The 26,321-nt window shown below is 55.4% G+C and overlaps 1 protein-coding gene across 16 annotated transcripts; it reads right to left on the bottom strand.

The window, feature by feature from the left end:
• Positions 1-1,041: 1,041 nt before the first annotated feature.
• Positions 1,042-25,603, bottom strand: LOC103551610 (zinc finger protein 213). 16 transcript variants are annotated; one of them, XM_008521132.2, is made up of 8 exons: positions 22,148-22,348; positions 21,324-21,451; positions 18,610-18,823; positions 18,183-18,274; positions 17,688-17,808; positions 16,020-16,115; positions 14,759-15,759; positions 1,826-2,404 (listed from the first exon to the last, which is right to left on the bottom strand). In XM_008521132.2, exons 1-8 carry the CDS (start codon positions 22,266-22,268, stop codon positions 1,970-1,972), a joined length of 2,208 nt encoding a protein of 735 aa, XP_008519354.2. In that variant the 5' UTR covers positions 22,269-22,348; the 3' UTR covers positions 1,826-1,969. The 16 variants fall into 16 exon arrangements, with proteins under 16 accessions (XP_070423037.1, XP_070423036.1, XP_008519368.1 ...); XM_070566933.1 differs by lacking the exons at positions 1,826-2,404; positions 22,148-22,348 and adding exons at positions 24,511-24,621; positions 25,346-25,603 and having other exon boundaries at positions 14,512-15,759; positions 21,324-21,394; XM_070566929.1 differs by lacking the exons at positions 1,826-2,404; positions 22,148-22,348 and adding exons at positions 24,511-24,621; positions 25,346-25,429 and having other exon boundaries at positions 14,512-15,759.
• Between the last annotated feature and the right edge of the window lie 718 nt (positions 25,604-26,321).

The following is a 26,321-nucleotide window of genomic DNA, read 5'->3' on the forward strand; positions in this document are numbered from 1 at the left end:
CTGAGCCAGGACCCATGTCCAATCCTATTCTTAGCTCCTGGCCCACCTCCCATCTGATCTCGTTACACCTGAGTGTCTCCCTTCTGAACCAGCCAACAGCACCAACAAAGTCCAAGCACTCTCCTGCCACCTGTCACCTCCTACTCAGTCATGCCCAGCGCCCACACACATGCACACAGCAGCCGCCAGCATGAGGGCCTGGGGAGCATGACAAGCATGCTCCAGAGGCAGAAACCCCCAACTGGGGTCAGCTGTCCACAGTGAGACCCCGGTTGCCTCATCTGCAAAATGGGGTCCATCGCAGCAACCTCAGAATGATTTGAGTGTCACATGGGGGCTGCTGAGGAAGGGCCCAGGAGGCAGAGAAGCTGGCACACACACAGACCAAGGGACAGAACACCTTGTCTCAGCCGCCCCCACTGCCCTTCAGGCAGGTCCACTGAGGCCATGACCAGGTGAGTCAGAAAGCGCTCACCAGAGGCAGAAAGAGCTCTGACCTGCACCCACCAGCTCCTGGGGCCTGCGCAGGGGAGCGGTCAGATGTCAAAGGCTGGATGGGGAATGGGGGCCCTGCCCATTTTGACTCAGCAGCCCTCTCTCCATAAGGGATCTGAGCACAGGGACTGGCTTTGAGTTCTGGATCCCCTACCAGCAGTGTGAGCATACCACCACCCTGCCCAGTCACCCCATCTCCAAGCCTCTTTCTTTGTTTCACCAATGGGGAGAAAGGAGGTGTCCTGGCAAAGACCCCAAGTCCTGCTCAGCTCCCCCATTCTCTTGCTGGAGTAGGGAGGGGTACTACCAGTTGTCCCACCTTGAGCTGTCCCTAGACTAGGGCAGGCACTGGCTGACACAGGAGGATGAGAGTCCTGAGGCTCGTGGCTGCCCTTCGGGCCCAGTAGACCTGGAAGCCAAGAATGTGGCTCCACCTGGTGACCACGTAGCACCACATGCCACCAGGACTACCAGGCCAAGAGGCAAAGGGGTATGAACTCCAGATCCCTCCACCCAGCAGCCACCTAGAGAACACAACAACTTGGAGGCAGTTTCCGCATTTATTCAGACCCTTTGGCTGCCCTTTAGAGGCCAGCTGGGCCAAGCTCCTTTGGAGGGCCTACGGTCTGTCCCTGTGAATGCCAGTCTGCAGATGATGCAGATGCCGCCATGGAAAGCAGTGCCTAAAGAGTCAGCAACAAAGTGCTGACGAAGTGCTAGTGTTAAGTACCATAGACCCCATGCCTCTGGAGGAATGGGGAGCAGTGCGCCTCCGCTAGCCCTGTTCTTAGACTGCACGGTCGCCCTCCTGTCCCTGGAGCCACCATGACCCTCCCCAGACTGGGAGGGAATATCTCTCAGGGACGCACTCGTGGGAGTCGGGGGAAGTCTGCTGAGAGCGGAGGCAGGCAGCTTCTGGGTCACAGGGACAGGGCAGAGTGGTCATGGCCTGGAAATGGGAGAGGGTAGAGGCCAGAAAGGCCCTGTAGCCATGCCCAGGACCCACATCATCAGAGGTGTGGGCTGACACTCCCAGAGCCCAGCAGTGCCCTGGGGGTCAAGGCCTATTCCTCCACTCTCACCAGAAGGCACAGCTTGGCAGGGCAGAGGGCTGGCCCACACACCCAGCCGAGAAGATAGGGAGCAAAGAGCCACGAGGGAAGCAAGGCTGAGGGACTTCTCGGATAGGGACTCCAGGCCCCGCCCGAGGCCTCACACTTCCCTGCTGCCCCAGTGTCTCCCCTACTTTAATGCCACTGGCCCCGAATGTGCGGGGGAGGGGAGGCTCCAGGAAGCCAGAGGGCAAGAAAAACCCTCGGAGCAGGAAGGGAATGGTGCCAAGGTCATAGGGGATTTCCATTTCAAGTCCCAGGGCAGAGCAGGGCAGTCAGCCGGGGCAGTGGCTACAGACGGGACTTGAATTCCCGAGGGGGAGAGGGGAAGCTGCGCTAGGGAGATCGCCCTGCTCCGGCCCTCACCCCACGGGCTGGGCCATCTTAGCGTGCAGGCTCTGGTGGGCAATGAGGTGGGCGCGCTGCTTGAAGCTCTTGTCGCACTCGCCGCAGCCGAAGGGCCGCTCGCCCGTGTGCACACGCCGGTGGTCCAGCAGGTAGGAGCGCAGCGAGAAGCTCTTGCCGCAGTCGCTGCAGCCGAAGGGCTTCTCGCCGGTGTGGATGCGCTGGTGGTCGGCCAGGTAGGCGCTGCGGCTGAAGCTCTTGCCGCACTCGGAGCAGGAGAAAGGCTTCTGGCCCGTGTGCACGCCCTGGTGGCGCACGAGGTCCGAGGAGCTGCGGAAGCTCTTCTCGCACTCCTGGCACTTGTGCGGCTTCTCGCCCGTGTGCGTGCGCTGGTGGCGCGCTAGGTCGGAGCCCCAGCGGAAACGCTTGCCGCACTGGCCGCAGCTGTGAGGCTTCTCGGCCGCCAGGTCCCGGAACTGCCGCCGGCGCGTGGGCGGCCGTCCTCGCCGCGCCCCTACTGCCCGCCCCAGGGTCGCCCCTGGCCGGGCCTCGCTCTCCCAGACCTCAGCCTCCGCAGGGCTCCAGGACACAGTCACGTCGCCGCCGGCCTGACCCGGGAGCGCCTCCTCTGGCCGGGAATGCTCACTGTGGCTCTTGAGCCCCAAACCTGCAAGCGGAGAGGAAGTGGCCTCTTCAGACCCACTTGGTTCTGGGGCCAGAGCTGAGGCCGGCAGAAACAGGGCTCAGGGGCAAGCGCCTTGGCAGTCCCTCGGACAGCCCAGGCTCCAGCAGAGCCCAGGTGCAGCTTCGTCATCCACACAACGGTGACATGACCTATTGCCACAGAGAAACGTCTAGAGCCATGGCAAGGCGCCCATGGGCTGATCTGCTGGCCAGGGAATCCTAGTCACACACCTGATCGACCTGGGCCTCGGCTGCCACACTGGGGTCCTACGTCTCACTCTCTGAAACCTGGCTGTTCAAACTCCCTAAATGAAGAGATTCAGGTAAAGGCTGTAAATTGCACAGACTCTTACCATTCAAAGCAGAAACTGAGGAACCACATTGGTTCAGCTAAGGTGGTTCCTCTCACTACACAAGCTCTCCTTCTCCAAACTCAAGAACAAACATTTAGACTGGGAGGAATCCTGGTTCATCCCATTGGATTGTGTGGATTAAATGAGATGATCCCCAAATAGTGCCCAGGCTTGGAGAGGGACCCCAGGATTGTGGCCTCTACTGAGCAGGGCCCAGGCCTCGTGGCCACGCAATAGGTGATTTCACTGCCAGCATCTCTTCACAGGGCAGGCTGAGGGCCGTGACAACCACTGTCTACACTGAGTCTCAGCTCTGTCCCTTCAATGTCTGGTCACCTCTGAGTCTCAGGTCCCTCGACTGTAAAACGGGGACAACATTTCTATGCCCCGGGTTGTGCGGATCAAATGAGATAATGCCCATACAAGTGCTCAGCACAGCACTAGCATGTCGCACGCACCTGTCACATATCAATACACTTAGAAGGCAGAGAAAGATGAACATTAACACAAAAGAGAAATCACCCAGGACTCTTGAAGGGACCCAGGGAAAGCCTACCTTGGAGCCAGCTAAGGAGCAGGTGGGAAGGAAGACTGAGGATTCCAGCAGGACATGCAGGGGTGTGGCCTGCCTTTGCCCACCTTCTGCTGCTGGGATCCTGAAGGAGGCTGCAGCCTACTCCTCAGAGGAGCCAAGGATTCCAAGGGTCCCAGCTGTACCCACTGCTTACCCAGAGCAATGTTCCGGGTGTTCTCCCGCTTTATGTCCCAGAAGAGATCTCTCTGAGCAGGATCTAGGGACCCCCATTCTTCCCGGGAGAAATAGAAGGGAATGTCTCCAAATGTCACAGGTCCCTGGAATGAGGTGAAAAAACCCAGCTCAGGGCTGCCTTGCTCAGGACTCCCCAGGCAACTGTGGGCGGGGGCAGGAAGGGGGTTGGGATGGGGACAAGGATGGGTCCAGGCAGGAGTGGGATAGATGGAAGAGGCTTTGATGAGAAGGCAAGGATCACTTTAGGGACTCAACACCTCAGAGGGGACAAAGAGACTGATAACTCACAGGGACCCCAGAGGCAAAGCAGGTGTCCGTCGTCTCTCTGGCACTCCCCTCTTTAAGCAGAGCAGGAAACTGGGCTGAAGGAAAAGAACGGAGCCTCAGAGAAGCCAGCCAGGCCGGAAGTGAGACCTCACATGCTCTCCTGCGCATGATGCACACACACACGCACGCACGCATACGTGGGCACGCACGCACAGGCACCTAGGTTTCACAGGACACAAATACCCTTCCTACTCTTAGGGCAATGCCTGGGAAGGAGCCAGGCCCCAGCCCAGTCACTCTGCAGCCTACCAGCTTACTCACCACCATGGCTGTGCTGCTCCCAGGGTACAGGCGGCTGGCGTTGTGCCCCCACCTTTGGGGGAGGCCCCTTGGCCTGGGATCCATGGACTGTAGCCTCGGGTTCCACCTCCTCTGAGGGCACATCCTGTGCAGGAACCACAACATGCTCATCAGGACCGACACCAGACCGGGGAGACAGAGTTTAATCCCTGGGAAGGAGACACAGGACATGACCCTCAGGATCCTGAGGTGCGGGGAAGGAGATCAACATGGGGCCCCAGGAAAGTCCAGAGGAGAATGTGACACCAGGCAGTGCTGCGTGCTCAAGGACATTTCTCGATCAAGCATGAGGCCAGAATCAGCCTCCAAAGGCCAGAATCACAGAACCACTTAGCAAGGGGGCGTGGGGGAACCTTCCTGTCATGGGCAGAACCCCACACCCCAGCCACTCATTAGCACCTCCCCAGATGCTTCCAGTGTTAAGGACCCAACTCCCCACAAGACAGCAGGGTGGACAGCTCTACCTTCTCACACCCACTCTGGTCCTCTCATTACGTGTATCACTGTATCCCCAGGGCCTAGCCTAGAGCAGAACAGGAACAAAGATCTGCAGAACCTGTGTGGAGCTAAAGCCTGCCTTCCTGGAACATGCCCACCCTGGTCCCGCTGCTGTCTTTCAAAGCTACCAAAAAGAAACCAGATTCATTTGGACAGTGTCTTTCAGAAAGCAGCATCTGTTATGATGTGCTCCTGTGGATGCTCCCTCAAGCTCTGCGTCCCCACCACTCCTGGAGACTCTTCTTGATGGAGATGGCCCTCTCTTCAGCCCAGAGGCCCCTCACCTGCGGCCAAGCTTTCACTGGCTGCTTCTGCAGGACCTCCACCAGGGCGACGGCTTCCTCACCACTCCCCGGGCATCGCTCACGCACCCAGCCCTGGACGCCCCCAGGCAGCACACTTAGGAACTGTTCCAGCACCAGCAGCTCCAGGATCTGCTCCTTGGTGTGTAGCTCGGGCCGCAGCCAGCGGCAGCAGAGCTCCCAAAGCTGGCTGAAGGCCTCATGGGGCCCACCTGCATCCCCATAGCAGAACTGCCGAAAGCGTTGGCGGCAGGTCTCGGAATCCCTGCTGTCCTCTTGCTGGGCAGAGTCCTGCTCCCAGGAGGAATCTTCCACCTTGACGATCAGAAGCCCTTCTCCCTCCCCAGGGGTCTGGTCTCGAGGCTCTGGGGTGGCTGCCATCCCCCTGCCCTACGGCTCAGGGCTGGTGGGCCTCAGCCTGGGCCTGGGAGCCCACCCTTCAGTCTCCCAGAGGGATCCCCTGTGGTAGCCGGGCTGACATCTGGACACGCACTCCTGGGGAAAAAATAAAACAGGAGAGGGCAGTACATGAGCCAATGCCAGCCTGGAGGGACATCCAGGAACTCCAGCTCCCATCCTGTGGTGGCCCTGAATCCTTTTTTAGGCTCTCCTGTAATACCTTGCTCACGTGACTCTCTCTCCTACTAATACAGGCCCACAGCCCCTTATCCTCAGTTCTGAAATCCAAAACTCCCAGTTTCCACCACCTGACCTGCTATATGAGCCTATTTACAATCTCCATTTATCCTACTTAAAGTAAACGTTCACATTTTTATGGCAGAAATATTAACGTATTTGCTCAGCTTATAAAAACTCATCAAGCTGTATTTATAATGTATATTTCCGTATGTATATTATACTTCAATTTAAAAATTTTAATTAATTCATTTGATTATTCAGTGTTCTCCCAGAATTTATGGGTGGTGTCACTTGATATACCATATGGGCACTGTATTATCTTCCTCAAATATAAAAATTCCTGAATTCCAAAACACATCTGGCCCTGGGGGTCAGCAAAGGGCTCACAGACACCATCCTAAGCCACTTACCCACAGGTACATATGAATGTATAGCACATATTTATATCTTATTGCCACTCACAATAGTTCTGAAAAGTGTGCACTTTGGAGTCTTCTTTAATTGCTTTTTCTTTCAACCATACAAACCATTGTAATACAGAAGGGGGAATTTAAACAAAACAGAAATACATAAAAGAGAAACTCTCTCTTCCACACTGCAGGTGCCCCTCCATTAACAGTCTCACATATAACCTCCCAGACCTTTTCTTGCCTTATTTACTGAAAATGTGTCTATAGAAAAGAAAAAATTAAAAGTGCTTTGTGCGTGCTTTTACATCAATGAGGTCTTACTGCACATACGGTTTTGTAATCACCTAACTGTTAGTTTCCACCTAACGACGCTTCCCAGGGAGCAGCTCTGGGAGATTCCGCAGTATGGAAGTGCTCCAGTTCCTCAACCAACACCCGAGCGAGGCAGGCAGGCAGGTTGTTTCCAGTTCTTCTCTACTACACACTAGCACTTTCTTCACTTTATTCTTCTCCTTCTCACAACACCCCTGAAGTACGCACTCCACTCTCATCCTCCAGTGACCGAGGAGGCTCGGCTCGGAGAGAGCCAGGGACTCACCAGGGTGGCTCGGCAGGACGCGGCGGGCGGGAACGCGGACCCGCCCGGAGCCCGGCGCTCCGTCCCCGGCAGCCTTGCCCGCGCAGAGCTGAGAGGCGGCGGGGCGGGCAGCGGGTGCAGGAGCCCCGGGCTCCCCTCGGCACTTCCCAAAGGTGTGCGTCCCCTTCGGTGTCTGCCTCGGGGCGCCAGCCCCGGCCGCCGGGAGCCCCGCTCTCGACCTCGGAGCCCGGCGGCCCGCGTCGCCGGTCCCGCCCCCGGGACACACCGCCCACAGCCACCCAGGCGTTCCCAGTTCCGCCGCAAGGCCCAGGCGCCGGAAGTTGGCGCGGCGCTCGCCGGGAAGCGACACAGCGCAGGCGCCGAGACAACCGCTGGAAACTACACAACCCAGTCGGTCGTTCCCCTGTTAAGCGTGGTGCCTTCTCCCTGACAGATGGCCAATGACCGGGGAGAACCCGTAGGGCTGGTCTTCTGGCAGCGACGCCATGCCCGTCAAAACCCATGCCACTCGGCTGGGGTCTGCGCCAAAACTGGTGCTGTGCCGCTCTCTAGATTTAGCTTTAGCTTCTCTGCTCCTCTGGCCCCTGATGGGCAAGAAAGGGAAGGAAGCTAAGGCTGGCCTGGTGGGCGGAGACGGCGGCTGACCCAACCGCGAGTAGAGAGCTCGCTCCGCCGGAAGGGATGCGCTAGGATGGAATCTTCCTACCGAGGCCGGCTCTTTCCGCTCCAGAGTGGGTGGAGGGCCGAGGGGGCCGCGGCCTAGCAGCTGGAGCTCGGCCTGGGAGAATCGTCTCCAGCCTCTTGGGACTCGCCCTCGCCCAAGTCTTTAGCAGCTCCCAGCGGGGCGCAGAGCTTCCTGGAAGATGCAGCCCAGTGAAGGGCGTGGAGCTTCCTTCGGCGCTTATCCGTCTCCGAGCGTCGGCTGGGGTCGCTCGGCGGGACGCGGCAGGCGGGGACAGTGACCCCGGGGAGCCGCGCGGTCTCCCACCAGCGGCGTCGTCTGAGGGGCCGGGGGAATCTAGAGCAGGCTGGCCGTGTCCGGGAAGCTCTGGGTTCTCCTTCCATGCCTGTGAACCTGCTCCCACCCTCTCTACTTACTCCTTGACCTGGAGATCTGCAGCTGAAATAGAAAGAGCTTTCTTGTTTTGTTTTGTTTTGATTATGCAAGTATGGCATGCTTAGTGTAGAAAAGAAAGTTAAAGTGGAAAATTATACAGGCATCCATATCCACAAGGCTAGTTCCCTCACTCTGCTCAAATGTCACTCCCTCAAAGTGGCTTTCCCTAACCCTACGTAAACAGCCCCACCAACCCCATACCTCTGCCCTGCTTTATTTTTCGTCCTTTTATCACTACCTGACATATTTGTCTCCCACTATTTGACTGTAAGCTACATGATGTCAGACCGTTTTCACTGCCCTACTCCCAGCACCTAGAATTGTGCCTTGCATAATATTTGTTAAATAACTGAAGGTAAAAAATATTCCTAATAAGGCCATTCAAAAATAAACATTATTAATATTTTAGTCCTGTTCGTACAGTTCTACATCTATAATAAATCTGGAATCATTCTATCTAAGTAATGTTTTGTTGACATGTAGGTCTATCAGGGATACCTTTCTATAACAGCACTTATAAACAAAATTCACCTATTTTGCAAGCTGCATAGTATTCCACAGCACGAAAGTTCCATATTTTATCTAAAGCCTCTTACTCCGTATTTGCAGATCATTTCTATATACACCTTCTTGCCTTTGCTTGAACTTGCTGGAGGGCAGGAGCCAAGACTGTTCTGTGAAGACTGCTGAAGTGGTTGCTACTTTCCCCCAAGGAAGAAGGAACTTCAAAGTCCTTTTTTCCAGGTGCAGCCTTACAGTGTTCTTCCGGCGCCCTCTATCAGCAAAGACTAACATCAAGTTGGCTAGCCAAGGAGAAATTCTACAGGGTCCAGCTACAGTATCACAAAGCAGGGCAAATAGGGTGTTTGGGGGCTGAGAGAAATAAATTGATAACTGGCACACCTGCCATGTATTCTATTGAGCATTGCTGGTAGATGATAAATTATTTTTATACAATTATATTTAAATTGACCACCTAGTTGCACTTTCTTTTCCTTCTGATAGTGTTTTATTTTCCTGGCTAGAAAATAAAATCTATAAATAATGGAAAAAGTACAATTTTTCTTTCCAGAAAATTTATATTCACTTCCAGAATTTATACTCATTATTTTCTTAGTCTTATAGCATTGTCCAGAACTCCCTAAACAATCTTAAAAATTGAGGACAGCAGCATCATTGTCTTGGTTAATGAAAATACTTTTAGTGGTTTACGACTGTCTATTGTCTCTGATATATATCCATGCTTATATTAAGGAGCATCTATTCTCATCTGCAGCAGAAAGACTGCTTGTTGTTCCCCAATATCAGTTTTCCCTTTCTATAGTAAGAATTTTTTGATGAGCACATGACCATTCAGAATAAAGAGTATGTTTTCCCAGCCGCTCTTGCATGTAATTAAATTGAAGCAAGTAAGTTGTGAGCAGACGTGATGTATGCATCTTACTAGAAAGGGATGAGCCATGTCTTCCTATTCTCTTTTCCCCATCTGCTAGCAGGAATTTGGACATAGTGGCATGGACCATGGAGATGAGAGTAACACCCAGAGGTGGCAAAGCAATAAGACAGAAGGTGCCTGGATTCCTGATGATTGTGGAGCCACCAGACTAGCCCTGGATTTATACCCAGGTAGTGATGTGAGAGAGAAATAGATACCGTTTAAACCACTGTTATTTTGGATCTCTATTACAACCAGAATGTATATCTCAAGTAGCACTACTGCCTACTAAGTTTTTTCATTAAAAATAGAAGTAGAAAAAATGTTTATTTTTATAATTTCTCCTATGGGATATTGGATATTCAGAATTTCTATGTCTTCTTAACTACATTTTGATAGTTTTAATTTTTCTAGGAAATCATCCTTTTCATCTACAATTTCAAATTTTTTCTTTGAGGAAGATTAGCCCTGAGCTAACTACTGCCAATCCTCCTCTTTTTGCTGGGGAAGACTGGCCCTGAGCTAACATCCACGCCCATCTTCCTCTACTTTATATGTGGGACGCCTACCACAGCATGGTTTCCCAAGCGGTGCCATGTCCTCACCCGGGATCCAGACCAGCGAACCCCCGTCCGCCGAAGCGGAATGTGTGCACTTAACTGCTGCGTCACCCAGCCGGCCCCTACAATTTCAAATTTTTTAACATAAAGTTGTACATAGTATTCCCCTTTGATTAAAATTTTTTAAATCAGCATGTATGGTTTTGGGATCATGAGAGGGCACTTTAATGGCGGTGGAGCAGCAGGCTAGGACGACCCTCAGTCCCTGTTGACTTTGTGGATTAGGGCTGCCATCCCAGTCCTGCCATAGGCTGCTTACCTCCAGCCCACCTCGAGACTTTATCTTAAGAAATACACTTCCGTCTTGCTTAAGACCCCGTTATTCTGGGTCTGTTATTTGTAGTTAAACTGAATCCTAACGGTTTCACTACCTCGTAAGGTTGTTATAAAGATTAAATGAGAGAATACATGTGGACCACTTAGCCCAGCACTAACTCTGAACACACAGTAAGTGCTCAATACAGAGTGGTGAGTTCCAGGGAATTATGCATTACCAGGAACTGTCATATAGGCATGGCCACAGGAGCATAGGGGACATGAGAGACTGCAAGAGTTTGGCCCTCCAGGCATCTTTTCCCTGAAAACTGGAGCTCAACTTGTTCTGGTCAGGCCTGTTGGCTTGTATTAATCTTCATGGCTAGCCAGGAGCTTTGTTAGTTGAGGACAGAAAAACTGGTGTGCTCTAGGAGGTGACTGAGGTGCAGGCCACCGAGTGCTGCCTTTGCAACCCAGGCGGGAAGACTGCCTGACCCCATGTCACACGCTGGCCGAGGAGCAGGAGGATGAGAAAGGTTGGATCATCCTCGTAACCTCCTGTTCCCCACGCTCCGCGGGCCACCAGGGAGAAACTGGCCACAGCCCCTCACAAAGTCTCACCTCTCTAGCCTCCCTTCCTCCCTCCCTCCCACCAGGGGTGTCATTTCAGCTCCTGGAACACCAGTGTCTTTCTCATGGCAGGGCCATTATTCATTCTGTTCCCCTTGCTTGGAAGGTTCTGCCCCCAAATCCTTGTAAAACGGATTCTTGTCATTCTTCAAGTCTCAGCTTAAATGTTCCCTCCTCGGAGGGGCCTTCTCTGACAATCAGTTCCTAACATCCTCCATTCCTTCACCCTTTCTTTCTGGCATTTGTCACTACTTGAAATTCATGTATGTGCCATTTATCTGCTTGTCTGTCTTTCCCACTAGACTGGAACCACGTGAGGGCAAGAATCTTGTCTGACTTTTTCATCGCTTGTTTCTCAACACTTAGCAAAGGACCTGAAACGCAGGCATTCATTTCCTACAGCAGTCCCTCCCCACCCGCAGCGGATACGTTCCAAGCCCCCCCAGTAGATGCCTGAAACCGCGGATAGTACCCTCGCCCTCCCCGCGTCCCGGCCACCTCAGTTTCCCCGGCTCCACCCGAAAAGGACTGCGGTCTCCTTCCAGGTCGTTCCGCACCCGCGCCCCGGTCTCCCCAGGCAGCTCCGTCAGGTCCTGCTCCGGGGCTCGGAAGGTGCTAGAACGCCAGCGGGAGGTAGCCGGGCCCTGCCAAGCTCCAGTGAAGGGGCCAGGTCTCCCTCGGCACCGCAGACAGGCCAGCCATGCTCTGGGCGGGATGTGGCCGCCGGGCTCGGGCTGCCTGGGTCTCGGGGACAGCAACTAGATTCCAGGGCTCGGCGCGCGAAGCCGGAAGAGGCCCTGGCCCGGAGCCCGCGCCCCGAGTCCGCGCCTCCTCTAGGACGGCAGGCGGCTTGGCATCTCGGTAGCACGCCCGGGACGGCTCTGAAACCTCGGGAGCTGGCGGCGAAGCCAGGAGTCCAGCCCGCGGTCTTCGGTTCCCTCCGCAACAGACACGAGGCGGAGGGAAAAGGGAAAGTTTCTATGCCGAGAGCTTCCGCCAGTTGCCCAGACGACCGTGCAGCTTTGCAGCGTGGAGAGGGGAGGGCCGCTCCCAGAACAAACGCCGGCCGTGATTGGCCAGTTTTCCTGGAGCCCGCCCCCTCGCTCCGCCCCGACACTTAATTGGCTAAGGGCCGAGCGGGAGAGGCGGGGCTTTCCTGAAGCCAGGCTCCCCGCGTTGAGGCTGACCCCTGTCGAGACCCCGGCAGATGTCCAGACGTCGCTGCCCCGCAGGGTCACACGAGCTCTGGAGCTGTCCCAGCCTAGCCTTGTGCTGAGGCCGATGTCCCTGGCCCGCCCGGGGAGGGCAGTGCGGCCAGCCGGCCCTGAGCGCCCTCAGCAAGGACCTGGGCCGAGCCCGCGGGCCGCGCGAGGAGAGCGTGCGAGCCCGGAGGGAATCTCCCTCCGCCCTCACCCTGCGCTACTTCTGTGGCGCAGGAGCAACAGGTCGGGTTCTCCGGTGCCAAGAGATGGGGTGTCAGGTGTGAGCAGCAGCCAGGGAGCAAGCCACACCTGAGCCTCCTCACCCTCTAACCGGAGACACCAAGACCCTTCTCTGTCGTCCTCCGCCTAGTCTGCGTCCTCTCAGTGACGCCCTTAAGCCTGACGTTCCAGGCCCTTCCACGACATCCCAGCTACCTCCTCAGTCTTAGTTGCTCTTGTCAAATATTTTCCAAACCGCCAAATCCCACTCTTAAAATGCTCTGGCCAGGTCTGTCCCAGAATGGTGCCTCTGGATGGATCTCAAGGGAGAAGCGGTCAGAGACCCATGGGCTCTTGGAATCATGTCCCTCTACACTGTGCTGTGAAAAGGGGAAACAGTTTCTCCTGGATACTGTGGTCTCTGCGCTCCTCAGAGGCCAGAGTGGTCTTTAAATGATTCCCTGGCTCAATCGACCAGACCTCTGAGTGGTTCAAATCCTGACATGTTGGCCACGTGGCCAAGGAACTGAAATCAAGGCAAGCAAATGAGTATTCTGTGCTAAGCTCATGGCAGGTGATGATGGCTCCCTGTGTCGTTTGAACAAGTCTCTTTCCCACCTCTGTCTCTCCTTCACGAGAAAACAAGCTCCTGGGAGCAGCTAGCCTGCTTTCCGTGCACGAGTGCAGCCCCTCGCACCGAGCCAAGCAGAGAAACCTGCTTTCTGGCTGAGAGCCGGAGTCATAAAGACAAGCTGAAGGGAGGAAACTGCTTGCTTTCTCGCTTCTTCAAGAAAGAGCCATCTAATTCAACCAGTCCTGCCAGCAACCCAACCCTAGATCCCACTGAGACCTCCCAGATACACCAAGCCCTGCCTGGGCCCCCACTAGTCAGCAGCTTCCTGGTGTCTAGCTGATTACATCCCCTCCCACCCCCATCTGAGTCCGATGCCCCTGAAGGTTGAGTCCATCTTACTCTTTTTAGACAGCCCTGCCCCATAATGTCATGCACTAATTAGTCAATAGCTGTTGGGGTGCATGGAAATAGTGGTAGTCTTTAACACGGTAAAAGCCCTGGACCTGAACCCCAGCTTCCAGCTCTCTGCTTGTATGACTTTGGGCAAGTCATTGGACTTCTCTCTCAGCCTCAGTTTCCTCATCTATAAAACTGTGATAAAAGCCACTGCTCAGAGTCGTGGAGAGTAGACGTAACATATATATGATGCTTGGCCCCCGCCTGGCAGGGCATCTGCTCAACTGGCAGCTATTATTACTATTTACAGTTGGCTGTCCCGTTCAAGTCACTTTGTCCCTTAGGAACTAGGAGCCAACCAGGGGTGTGGCCACCCTGCTGGCCCTGTGATCCACGGAGGCAGGTGGGGTGTGAACGGCCTCCCTGACGCAGATGTCCTCAAGGTGAGTTGGTGTCAGAACTGAAATGTTATCTTGGAAGCTGAGCTGCAAATCTAAGATAATAAGCAGGCTGAGCGCAGCCCTCCCCAGAAAAAAAAAGTAGAGAATGGGGAATAGGAGCTACAGAGGTCCAAAACCAGAAGACCAGGAATAAAACAGGGCCAGGGAGGGCAAATTATAAAGGACATGTGTGAAGAGGAGAGAAGGTGAGAAGTTGCAGAGGGAGCTGGCAGCAGCCTCATAAAAGACCAGGAGGGGACAGTGGTCCCTGGTAAGGGAGGAATCCTTACTGGATTACGGCCGAGCTCCAATGGAAGCAGAGGGAAAATGTCCAGTCACAAAACTGAGGTCCCAGTGCCTGAGACAGGAGACAGAGTAGGCAGGGGACCATGAGCATGAGTTCCCATGAGTTCCCAAGCTGGCTCTGCCCTACTCTCTGGCTCTGAAGAGAAGAGCCGAGGGGGGGTCCAGAGTTCAGTGGGCAATGTCCCTGGGATGAGAGTGATAACAGCATCAGACTGCCCTCTGGGGGAGCCACAATTTCAAAAGCAGCTGGTTGGCTTTGGGTTGGGAAACCTCTCTGTGCTCAGAAGACTTTGCCTGCAGACTTATAGTCCTGACACTTTGGAATGGACCCCAAGCCAGGTCAAGGCTGGGGAGGAGAGTGCCCAAGGCCCCAAGAGAGCAATGATTTAGGGATGCCTGAGTGATGACACATGGTTGACCCAGGAGCCCCCCACAGTCCAGGGTCAGCTGCCAGGGCCCCACAAGACAGAGCTATAGGCCATCGCTTGAATTCCAAGGCCTTTAATTTGCAGCTGGCATCTCTGCTCCTCACCCTAGCTCCTCCTGTGTTGCCATGCCCCACCCTGTGCCAGCACCTCCCCAATCCTGTTCCTATGCCCACCCTCATTCCAACAGCAGCTGCCCTTGCTCCTCCTCCAGGGGCCCAGCCCCTTCTCTCCCCATCTCCTAGGTGGGAGCAGGTGAGGGGGCTGCCAGAGCACCCGCGGCCCCCAGCATCAGCATGGCCAGAGCCTTAGGCCCAGTGGTGTGGATCTTCTCGTGCCGGTGCAGGTTGGAGCGCCGGCTGAAGCTCTTGCCGCAGAGGGGGCAGGAGTAGGGCCGGACGCCACGGTGGGTGCGCTGGTGGGCAGTGAGGTGCGAGCTGTGGCTGAAGCTCTTGCCGCAGTCGAGGCAGTGGTAGGGCTTCTCGCCCGTGTGCGTGCGGTTGTGGGCAATGAGGTTGGAGCGCTGGCTGAAGCACTTGCCGCACTCGGGGCACGGGTAGGGCTTGACCCCGGTGTGGGTGCGCTGGTGGGTGACCAGGGCCGAGCTCTGCGTGAAGCACTTGCTGCAGATGGGGCACTTGTGGGGCTTGGCGCCCGTGTGGGTGCCCTGGTGGGTGACCAGGTCCGAGCGGCGGGTGAAGCGCTTGGCACAGCGGTCGCACACGTAGGGCTTCTCGCCTGTGTGGATGCGCTGGTGCTGGATCAGTGTTGAGTGGTGGCTGAAGCTCTTCCAGCAGGAGGGGCAGGTGTAGGGCTTCTCACCCGTGTGGATGATCTGGTGCTGGATGAGGTGCGAGCTGCGGCCGAAGCGCTTGCCGCAGTCCGTGCAGGCGTAGGGCTTCTCGCCCGTGTGCGTGCGCCGGTGCGTCACCAGGTGTGAGTGCCAGCTGAAGCCCTTGCCACACTGCTCACACTTGTAGGTCTTCTTGCTGGTGTCGCCATCGGCGGGCAGGCTCTCCTCGCTGTTCTCGGGGGCACCTGTCTCCCCTTCTTTGGGTTTCTCTGGGAGGTGGCCCTCCTGGGCCTTCAGGAGGCTGGTGTCAGGTGGGGCTAGTTTTGGCTGTCTCTCCTCTGGGGGGCCTGGCTGCCCGTCATTTTTGGCTGGCCCTGGGCTCTGGCTGTTAGCTGCTTGCCGCCTGCACTGAAGGATGTCTCCCTGGGTTCTCCCTGCCCTGGTCCTGAGGGCCTTCACATCCCTGAGGGCTGCCAGGGATGGAGCTGGCTCCTCCTTCCCCACCTCAATGGCTCCTGGAGACAGGGGGTTTCCAGTGAGAGAGAGGCTTTTATGAGGGACCCAGGGGAATTCTGGAGATGAAGATAAGGGCAAGGACCTGGGAGGAACCACCCTCTGCAGAGGGGAGGCTGGTCGCCCTACCCCAGGAAGGGCCATGTGTCTGTACCCCACAGGAAACAGAGAGCCCACACTGACAAGGAGCACCTGGGAGTGACAGCTACAACCCCTCTACCCCATGCCACAGCGCCCGCCCACACGCCACCTCTGCACACACCTCTCTTCTCCTCCTCATCTGTCTGCCGGCACGAGCTCGAGGCCTCACCCTTGCCCTGCACTTGGGAGGCCCAGACAGGTCTGCCGAAGGGAAACCCTGCCCAGAAAGAGATGCTGCTCTCAGTCACGGAAATGCTGGGTGGCACAGAGGGGGACGCCACGCCACTGCGAAGTGACAGAGCAAAAGGGGACAGGGTGCAGCCCAGAGAACATGGGGTAAAACTAAGTGAGCTCAAAGACCATTCTGGGTCAGGCATCTACGCTGCTCTAGGAAGCCGCTCCAGGGTAACTGCCAGACATACCCTTCTCAGGGCTGAGTCAGGCTCTGTCTCGCTACCCTGAATGAGCATCGGAAGCAAAGGGAGAGGAGCTAGGCCAGCTCAGGGCTGGGACCCCCTTACGTCACAGAGCCCCCAGCAGCAAGCCCAGTGATGTCGTAAACCAGATGCAGCCTCCCACTCCTGTACCTGTACCTTCACAGGACCATTGGCAAAAAGGGCTTCTGGAGGAGGGGCAGTGGGCAAAACAAGGCCAAGTGGGAGGGCCTGGATAAGAGGGCCAGGGACACTGCCCACCCAGAAGTCAGGGACCAAAGGTCTATTTGCCAAGTCCTTTGAGGTGAAGGCCCAGGAATTCTGATTGTCAGTCACAGAGCAGAGGGGCCCTGGCCTCCAGGCCCTGATCCAAGCCCCGTGGGAGGGAAGGAATGTGTTGGATCAACCGGATAGTTAAGGGCATTTGTGAGGCCGCAAATGGGTGCTAAGTTCCCTCTGATCTCCCAGTACGTGCCGGGACCTGCTGGTCTGGGCTCTGGGAGAGTTAACAGTGGGTGGTGAGCAAACCTGTGATAATTAAAGGAGTGAGCAGGGCGGCAGCTGAGACTCGGGCCCACCAGCAAAGTCAGCGGTGGGACTACCAGGCCCCCAGCTCCGCCTGGACTAGCAGGTGTGCAATAGATGTGTGTTGACAGACAGACTGACTGACTGAATGAATGAATGACAGTGAATGCATGAACGCTCTGAATTCTCCATAAGATCTCATAAAATTCTGCCAAGAAAGCTAGAGTTTGAAACTAAGGAGTCAAAGCCCTGGGACTTAATTACTTACTGTGAGCAAAAAAGAGGGAGCCAGAGCAGATGTGACAACTCAGTCTACGGGCCTGGAGAGATTAGCTGGCACCATGTCCCCCACACACACCAGACAAGCAGCCCCAACTCTGGAGCCACACCTTCTGCTCAGACATCGCTAAAGTTAGGCTTCAGGAGGAGGAGGGTGAAACGATAGGAATAAGCACTAGGGAAGAACTGAGGAGAAGCAGAAGGTCCAGGTCGGCACTGTCCAACACAGCAGCCACCAGCCACGTGTGGCTATTTCAGTTCAAATCTGAGCTGATTAAAGTGAAAGAAAAGAAAAAACTCAGTTGCTCTAGCTGCATTTCTGGTGTTCGACAGCCACATCTGGCTTGTGGCTACCATGTCAGCAGATACAGACCAGGTCCATCACTAGGAAGCTTCTACAGAACAGCAGACTAGATAAACCATGGGAGTTTATGGGGTTAAGCCCTAGGGGGTTAAGCCCTAGAAAGGGAGGAGTAGGGGGTGACAGGGTAGGCCCCACCCCGACATCCAGGGCCTCAGGAAGTGGCGCCCCAGCACATGCAAGCCCTTACCCAAGGACAGCCCGTTCCTCTTCTGCAGGACATCCCCGTAGAAGCTCTGCTGCGTGTGGTCCAGCCGCCCCCACTCCTCCCGGGAGAGGTACAGAGCCACATCCTCAAAGGTCACTGGCATCTGAAACAATATGAAACGCCCACTCTCCAGGACAATGGAAGGGCATGATGGTACCAGGATGGGGGCAAGACCCCAGATTCCCAACCCACTGCCCTGAGTGATGCCTGCCCTCGGGTCTGATGGTGAGGCGGGACAGCCACACAAGGATGGCTTTTCTGGGGTGAGAACAAAGTGGTTGTGTACAGCAGAAGACAAGAGACAAAAACAAGAGTTCTTCTTTGTGGGACCACAGCAAAGATCAGGATCTCCATGCACGTCCTTCTTCAGCCCCCAACCTCAGGCCGGCGCTCAGAATTGCCAGAGACAATTCCCCATCAGGGGTGCTGTCCCTGCTCCTCCTTCGCTTTTCGTCCAGCCTTGGCTGGGACACTCACCTGGGACCAGGCGGTGAGGAGCGCCGCAGCCATTTGCCGGTCTCTGGTCCTCCCCTCACGGGAAAGCACAGGGATCTGGGGGGAGGGGAGGGCTGAGAGGGGAGAGACATCCTCAGGGCCGCCACCTCACCCTGCTGGTCCCGCTGGCCTGCCAGCAGTCTCATGCCTGGCCTGCCAGGGATGCCCACGGCTTCCTCAAACCCCACCCCCGACGCCCCCCAAGAGTGTCAATATGCTCTGAGGTTGCCTCTCAGAGGGGCAGCCTCTGAGAGGCAGGCGGACTGACATCCGGGTGTCTCCCCCTGACCATGGTGGGGGGCTCTTCCCCTCCCAGCCCAGGCCATGAGCCTTCACCTCTCCCCACAGCTGCCACCAAGGAAAGTGCCTCTCTCCACATCCCTCTCCTCACCTCTGTCCCTCTTCTCACCTCCGCCAGGCAGGAAAAGAGCTTTCTCCTTAGAGCCTAGGCTTAGGGGCACCGAGCCCCGAGCTCCTTGAGTCCCGTCCTCCTGCAACACCACCTCGGGGTGCTGCTCTTCTGGCTCCATCTTGATGTGGGGTGACTCTCGAGTGGCTCCCAAAGGCACCACCTCCTCTGCCTCAGAAAGCATTTCTTGACAAAGATGCCTAGGACCTGGAAGCTAGGAATGACAGCCCCCATCAGCGCCAGGATGGAGAGAGGAAGACACATCCGGGGGTCCCGGTGGGGCAGAAACCTCAGAAGGCCAAATGCACACCCAAAGGCAAGGCACAGCTTGAAGGACTGGCCTTGCTTCCTTCTCCGTCCCCAGGGACAGTGCCTCTCCTGCTCACCCCAGCAAGGGAAGGAGGGCAGGCTCAGCAAGGCCCTGCCAGGTGCAAGCCGGCCGGGTGCCCACAGGGCAGCTGCCTCTTCTCACTGCAAGCCTCACTCCTCCCCCAGCAGTGTGGACTGTTATTTTTTAATGTATGAGGAAACTAAGTGCAGTGGGTTGAATAGCATCCCCCCAAAATTCATGTCTGCCCGGAACCTCAGAATGTGATTTCATTTGGAAAAAACGTTTTTGCAGATGTAATCAGTTGCAAATCTTGAGATGAAATCATCCTGGATTTAGGTTGGGCCCTAAATCTAATGACTGACGTCCTTATAAAAAGAAGAGAGGACACAGAAACATGGAGAAGGCTGTGTAACAACAGAGGCAGGGATTACAGTGATGCAGCCACAAGCCAAGGAACACCTGGAGCTACCAGAAGCTGGAAGAAGTGAGGAAGGAACCTCCTATAGAGCCTTGGGAGGGAGCTAGCCCTGCTGACACCTTGATTTGGGGTTTCTGGCCTCCCGAACTGTGAGAGAATAAATTGTGGTTGTTCTAAGCCCCCTGGTTTGTGGTGACTTGTTCTGGCAGCCCCAGGACACTAACACACTCAGGCTCACAGATCCGACAACAGCCCAAGATTACGGAGCTCATGAGCGGCTCAGCCAGGATTTGAACTCAAGCGTATCTGACTCTCAAGTCACCCCCAAAGCCACCAGGTCTTGAAGGTGACAGGGAGGCATCATGTGACCTTGGGCCATTTCCGGCCTGACTCAATTTGGCTGAAACAGTTGGAGTTTTTTGGTTTGGAGAAAAATAGCCCAAGGGTGCCACTAACTCGGCACTAACTGTGCCGAGGCCTCGTGCCCACCTTGGTCTGATGGAAAACTCCTCTCAGGTTCACCCATTCAGCACCGCCCCCCACAGTGGGACTTCCAGGGTCCTCTCGGCTCGTCCCCTATTCTTCACACCAGCCTCAGCCCCAGCCCTCTGGGAGGGTAAGGAGCAGGCTTTAGTCACACAACCGGGACTCGAACCCAGAACAGCCCCTTACCAGCTGTTCAACCCTGAGCAGGCACAGCCTCCCTGAAAACCTCAAGAACTTTGGGAGAGTCACTTCCCTCGCAGGAGGCCCCTGGTGAGGCCTCCTCATCAGCCACAGCATGGGGACTGGCCAGCCTTCTCCTGGGAACCCAAGCCTACCCCTCCACCCCCATCTATGTTTGGGTCTCGAAGGGAAAGACCCTCAGGCCAGGAGTCAGAGTGCCTGGGAGCCAGAGGGGCCAGGTGGTCTCTGAGACTCAGCTGCTTTGCCTCGCGCACAGATAACACATGAGAAAGAACTGCCCACTCTGCAAAACTCTGGATAAACACAGAGCAGCGCCGGTAATTATTATTATTACTCTACTGTGTGAGCTGACAGATTCCAACATCAGCAGAGAGTGTGCTGGATGTGTAAGGCCCCGTGTTACAAAGGCATCGTGCAAGGGAAACCGAACAGTAGTAACAATTCTTTGTGCGTCTATGGTATGAAAATGGTAGAACTGACACTTGGTTTGTATTTGTATCTACAACCACTGGAAACACTAGTTGAGGGGATACAGGTTTCTCTGACCTAGTCTAGTTGCCGTGGGTGCCCTTGTTTTATGTGTTACAATAATGATCTCCTACGGGCTGACGAACTGTTACAGAGGACTCTCGTGCCCATCACCTCCTCCGACCCCCTCATAACCTAGGCAAAATGAGTGGGGTGGCAGACACAATGTCCACATTTTACAGATGACACACCTGGTTCCCAGAGGCCAGGGGACTTGCCCAAGGTCACACACCTGGCTGTGGCTGACTCATATTCCTCTGATTCCAAACCAGTGAGCCTAGTCCCCCTGCAGGCTGTAATCACATACACTCACACACACACACACGCACACACGCAACAGGTACAGAAAGGACTAGGTGCTCGGATCCAGAGAGAAAGGAGACAGGGTTCCAGGCAGAGGGGAGTGGAGGGTAGACTGAGGCTTCCCTGTGTGCTCTGGGAGCTGTCCAGAGAGCCAGCCCCACCGGTAGGACCCCCATGCAGCCTCTCTGCTCTCTCGTGTGGCCTTTGGTCTGCTGCCTACAGAATGCACCAGGCAAAGCAATGCAGTTCCACAGAAGTGGATCCCAGGTGGGAGGCATTTCCCATCATACCATCTTCTCCTCAACACCCCTCCTCCCCTCATCCACCAGCCCTGCTCCCCTAGTGGGTCTAACTCTTCCACTGGTACAGATACCCTGCCTTGAAAATCCTCTCCTGTTCCAGTTCTTTCCCAGGCGTGCCTTCCTCACCCAGCACCCCTGTCCATACCTCTTGGGCCTTCTTCTTGTCCTGGGTAGCCCGGATGCCTCTGCCATCTGCAGACATTTTCTCTCTCAGACCTAGAAGGCACAGCACCCTCTTGTTGGCCAAGCCCCCTCCAGCTCCCAGCCAGGAGCCTGGAAGAGCAGAAGAAAATCAGCCAGCATTATCTGGATGCCTCTGAAGCACCCCGAAAATCCCCATGCAGGACCAGACCCATCCCTGTGCCCAAACAGAAATAAAGCCCCCAGATGCCATCTGATGGTCTCACTCTAGATGTCTCTTGGCCCCTCACTTCAACAGAATGCTATTTTGTATTGTCCCCTTTGTCACTGAAGCAAGAGCCCCACATCTCAGAGCAGCTGGCTCAGGGAAAGCCAGGGCTGACTCGGAATCTGTATCTCCTGTCATCAGGAGCTGAAAGTTCTGCAGAGATCCTACAAAACAGGTGCTGGGTGGGGCCCTGCTGGGCACAGCCAGCTCTGCCAAGGAATCCAGGCCCTGCTGTCTCCCAGGCCCAGGACACACACACCCCTGCACTCGGCCTGACTCAGCCCCACCTGGGATCCAGAAATTGAGCCAGCTGCTCTCAGCAGCCCTTCCTGCAGCTGCAACCACCCACCTGGGGCCAGGAGTCCATCCTGTTCACAGTCCCAGATGCACAATGTCCTTCCCCTTTCCGAACCCGGGTCCAGGCCCCCTTCTCTCCCCGCCAGCCTGAAGCCTTCCACCTTTGACCCCTCCCCTCCTGCCAGCTGGCCAGGAGCGTGGGTCCCAGGATCCAGGTGCCCTCCCCCGACCCTCCCTCACCGAGATGGAGGTGAAGGGGGCACCTCGGGTAGTGGGGTCCCCTCCCCGGGGAAGGGAGTCTCCACAGCCTGCACGGGCGCGGGGAGCCGGGTGGAGACTGGGATTAGGGACAACAGGAAGTCCCTCCCAGATCCCGTTCCCCATGCAGCTGCAGCCCTATAGGGTTCCCGGCTTCAAGGGTTCCGGGTCGGGGGTCCCGAGCCTGGCTGCACCTGCTCTTGGCGGGGAGGTGACTCCCAGATCCGCATTGCCTGCTCATACTCTTGAGACTAGCAAAGCAGGAGGGCCAAAATGGGAAAATACATTTTGTAGAAGGACTTTGATATTTCATGTTTCAAAGAGAGCATTGCAGCTGTCCTCACAGGACGAAGGGCACCTTGCTGGGCAGAGGGCTCCAGGGTCCTTTTCAGCACACAGGGCTTCTGAAGGTCTTATGGTGTCTCCATGGAGATGCCCCTGGATTTCAGTTAAGGCCCCCAGGCCAGTCAGCAGGTCCTCTGGGTTTCCCCCAAGACTGGCCCAGAGTTCTCTCTCCCTAGGAGTGAACTCAGGAAACAGAGAGGCCCGGGAACTCCCCTATATCCCGACCCCTCCATGCCCCACACCTCGGAAAGACGTGGGATCAATCTGATTTTTCTAGACCCCCTCCCCCAGCTCCTTCTCAAGGCTGGGCATAGCAAGGGTAAAAGTGTCTGATCAGCTCTCCGTGGGTCCCAGAACCTCAGACACACCTGGCAGCTTCATATTCCACCTCTCAGTCTCCGTTTTCCCTTCAGACTCTGAGAACTAAGGCCTCCAAAACGGGAGGACAGAGGCTGCACTTCACTTTCTGGGGTGAGGAACCCATTTCTGCAGAGCAGGGCATGGGGGATGGGTGTCAGGAAAGGGTTGGGGGCCCAGCCCTGGAGTCCTTTCCAGGAAAGTTCCTCCAGGAAAAGTTCCCACGCCCACCACCTTCAGCCCAGCAGAGTCCTCTGAAATGTATCCCCTTCACCCTGTCAGACAGGCACAACTGGCCCCTGGACCGGCCCACAGGTGTGCTAGATGGGCTCACAGGGTTTAAATTTTTTTTTTTTTTGAGGAAGATTAGCCCTGAGCTAACATCTACCGCCAATCCTCCTCTTTTTTGCTGAGGAAGACTGGCCCTGAGCTAACATCCGTGCCCATCTTCCTCTACTTTATATGTGGGACACCTGCCACAGCATGGCTTGCCAAGTGGTACCATGTCCACACCTGGGATTCCAACTGGTGAACCCTGGGCCACTGAAAAGGAATGTGTGCACTTAACCACTGCACCACCGGGCCGGCCCCAGGGTTTAATTTTTTAAAACTTAGTTTCCAACATTTAAAAATTAGGAGTTCTCATAAAATTGATTTTCTTGAAAAATCAAAATATCTGGCAACCCTGGGCCCATACTCCCCACACTCAGGGCCAGCTCTCAGGTTGCTGCATTTGGTCTCCACTCGGTCCCTGCAGCATTTCGAGTTTGTGTCTCTGCTTTTGGAGTTAAATATGCTTTAGGAGTCCTAGGATTCTGATCAATTCCACTGTCACTTTAAAGAAAGAAAAATGACCCCTGGGGTTTGTCTCTGGTCAGTATTTCCAGCTGTTTTAATCCTCAAGGTAAAGAGGGATGTACAAAGTTGTAGCAAAAATCAGTACTGTCTTCAAGTGAGAGAGAGAGAGCTCTAAACTGAGAAAAAGCCACAGCGGGTCCTGGAAAAGATTATCTGCTCAGTCTGTGAGTATTTCTCCATCAAACGAGGAGCAGAGCCAGTGTCCAGAGTAAGGGAACTCACTCCTGCTTTCACCCCCCAGAGGTTTGGAACCCACCACGATATCGCCTAAACTAGACCAAATGAAACCTCAACACTTACTTAACTGTTCAGAAAATACTAATTGAGCACCTGCTATATGACATTCGCCCCTTCTTGGAAATGAGAGGAAAGTCTTCCACGGCTGGCTCTAGGACTGAGCAGGTCTAGCAGGAAGGGTTACTACATTTGCTGTGCAGGAACTGCAGCCCCTGAAAGAGTTCCGAAAGGCAGCAGGAAAGGGAGAATCAAAAAGTAAAGCAGAGGTTAAAACTCAAATGCCTCCAGCAACTGGCAGTACCATAAATGATCAATGCCTTGGGTGTAAGACCAGAGTGGGGAGAGACTTCAAGGGCCTCAAGAAACCACATTTTGTTTAAAGGGGGTGGTTGGGAGCCCAGTATTGCCAAAGCTTGAAGATTTTTCAAGAGAAGCCAAAAAGAATTCGATTTCTATGTGAAACATATTGACTTTGAAATGTTGATGACTAAACATTTTAGAACTCCATACAAGTCCAGCAGAAAACATCTGCTGTCCAGCTCACAGGCCACCAGTATAAGTATGTACTCACCTCAGGAGCCTGTCACAAGGATAACTATCATGGATGAAGGCGCTTATCAGAGCTTCAGGCACCGGAAACACTCAACAAATGCCACCTCCGGTATCTGGTGGCCTCACTGAGCTTGAGTAAGGAGAAGATGCCACCGTTAGGAACTAAATCACAATCTACCCTCAGAGACTGGCCTGAAACCTAACTCAGGTCTTAAAGAGGACCTTAAAAATGCCCAGAATAATAAAAACTAGAAAAAACAATCGTCTGAAGAAACAAAAAACAACTTGTACTAATTAAGGCGGTTAAGCCAGGCTGGAGACAGGGCAATGCAGAGATCCAGCTGTAGGAGGGAGAGAAGACAGGAGAAAATAAAGGAATGTGAGAGAGCCAAGAAAAATTGGAATAATCGAGTAAACAGCAGAGCAAATATTAACTAACCACTGAAAAAGAAGAAAAGGAAACCAGTATAAGTATTACATGGGTGGGGCCCCAGGAATGAAAATATTTTAAAGAAAAAGAAAAATAAGAACCCCCAGGGCCGATGGAACCCCCAGGTGGTGAGAGCTCACGCGGCCGGCGGCCCGCTCACCCCCGGCGGCGCGAGACGACCCCGCGGCCCGGTCCCCTGATGCTGACGGCCGCAGGCAGACGCGTTCCAAGCCGGGCGAGGCCCAGGAGCCCCTCGAGCTCCAGTCGGCGCCGCCCAGCTCCGCAGCCCGCGGAACACGGACGCGGGGAGCGCGTCGCCCAGGCAACGACGCTGCCCCCGCCCGCCTGCCCACGGGAGACGCCTGTGATTGGCTGGCGCCCCGATGGCCCCGCCCCGTCCAGGGTCCCGCCCAGCCACCCTCACCTGCGCGCTCCCGTCGGCGCCCTGGAGGGGCAGCGCCACCGAGGGGGAGGGTCCCCCTGGTGCTGCCTGACTCTCGCCGGTGTCCCCGCGTTTCCCGTCCGGCTACCCAGTTCCAACTTCCGGCTTTCCTGGCTCTGCCGCGGCGCCCGCTGTGGGGGCATCCGGGGCGGTGAGGCCCGCAGGGCGGATGCCCGCGAGCCCTCGAGTCGGCGTCCTCCGTGGGGAAACTGAGGCTGTCTGCGCGAAGCCCCTCCGCCCGAGAGCGCCGGCGCCAGGCCTCCACGGTGGGGACCCGGGAGCGCGAACTCCGCCCCAGCGCCCGGACCTAGCCTCCCGGGACAAGGGTCTCGCCCCACACTCACCTGTTCTGAATTTCCGTTTGTTTTGTTTCAATGGGAGTGTACCATATGCTGCTGACCTGCCCCTTCTGCGTGCGTAACACATATCTTAGAGATTGTTCAATATAAAAAGCATAGAGAAAAAGACAGAAAAAACAAACAAAATATAGCGTGTCTAAGACAAACACGGCCAAACATTGGTTAAAGCGGTGGAAGCAGATTTTGTCGGTAACTACTGACCGCAGGGACAGAGCTGGCCTCCGTGATTTGTGCAGAGGTGACGGCGTTTCAAAGGGAGAATGAGGGCGGGGGAGAGCCGGGCTCGGTAGTCAGAGGAGTGAAACATCACAAGGAGCCCATCAGCGTAGATGCGACTAGGCCAGATGTCTGCTGGTGGCAGTTATGGAAGTCAGGAGGCTGTCCTCCGGGGAGAAGGGACACAGAGGCCCTGTCCCTCCCGACGAGTGCATTTCAGAGGAATGGTTCTCAGCTGGGTCACAGGTGCTCCTGTTGTAACAGACTCATGTTCACAATTATGCCTCCTTCTTAGTAAATGCTCTGAGAAAGGGACGTCAGGGCCTATCATAGGTGTTGGCTGGAACAAACAGTGGATTCTCCTGGCAGCAGTGGTGAGCTTC

The sequence above is a fragment of the Equus przewalskii genome, chromosome 12 (assembly GCF_037783145.1).
Source record: "Equus przewalskii isolate Varuska chromosome 12, EquPr2, whole genome shotgun sequence".
Classification (NCBI taxonomy): domain Eukaryota; kingdom Metazoa; phylum Chordata; class Mammalia; order Perissodactyla; family Equidae; genus Equus; species Equus przewalskii.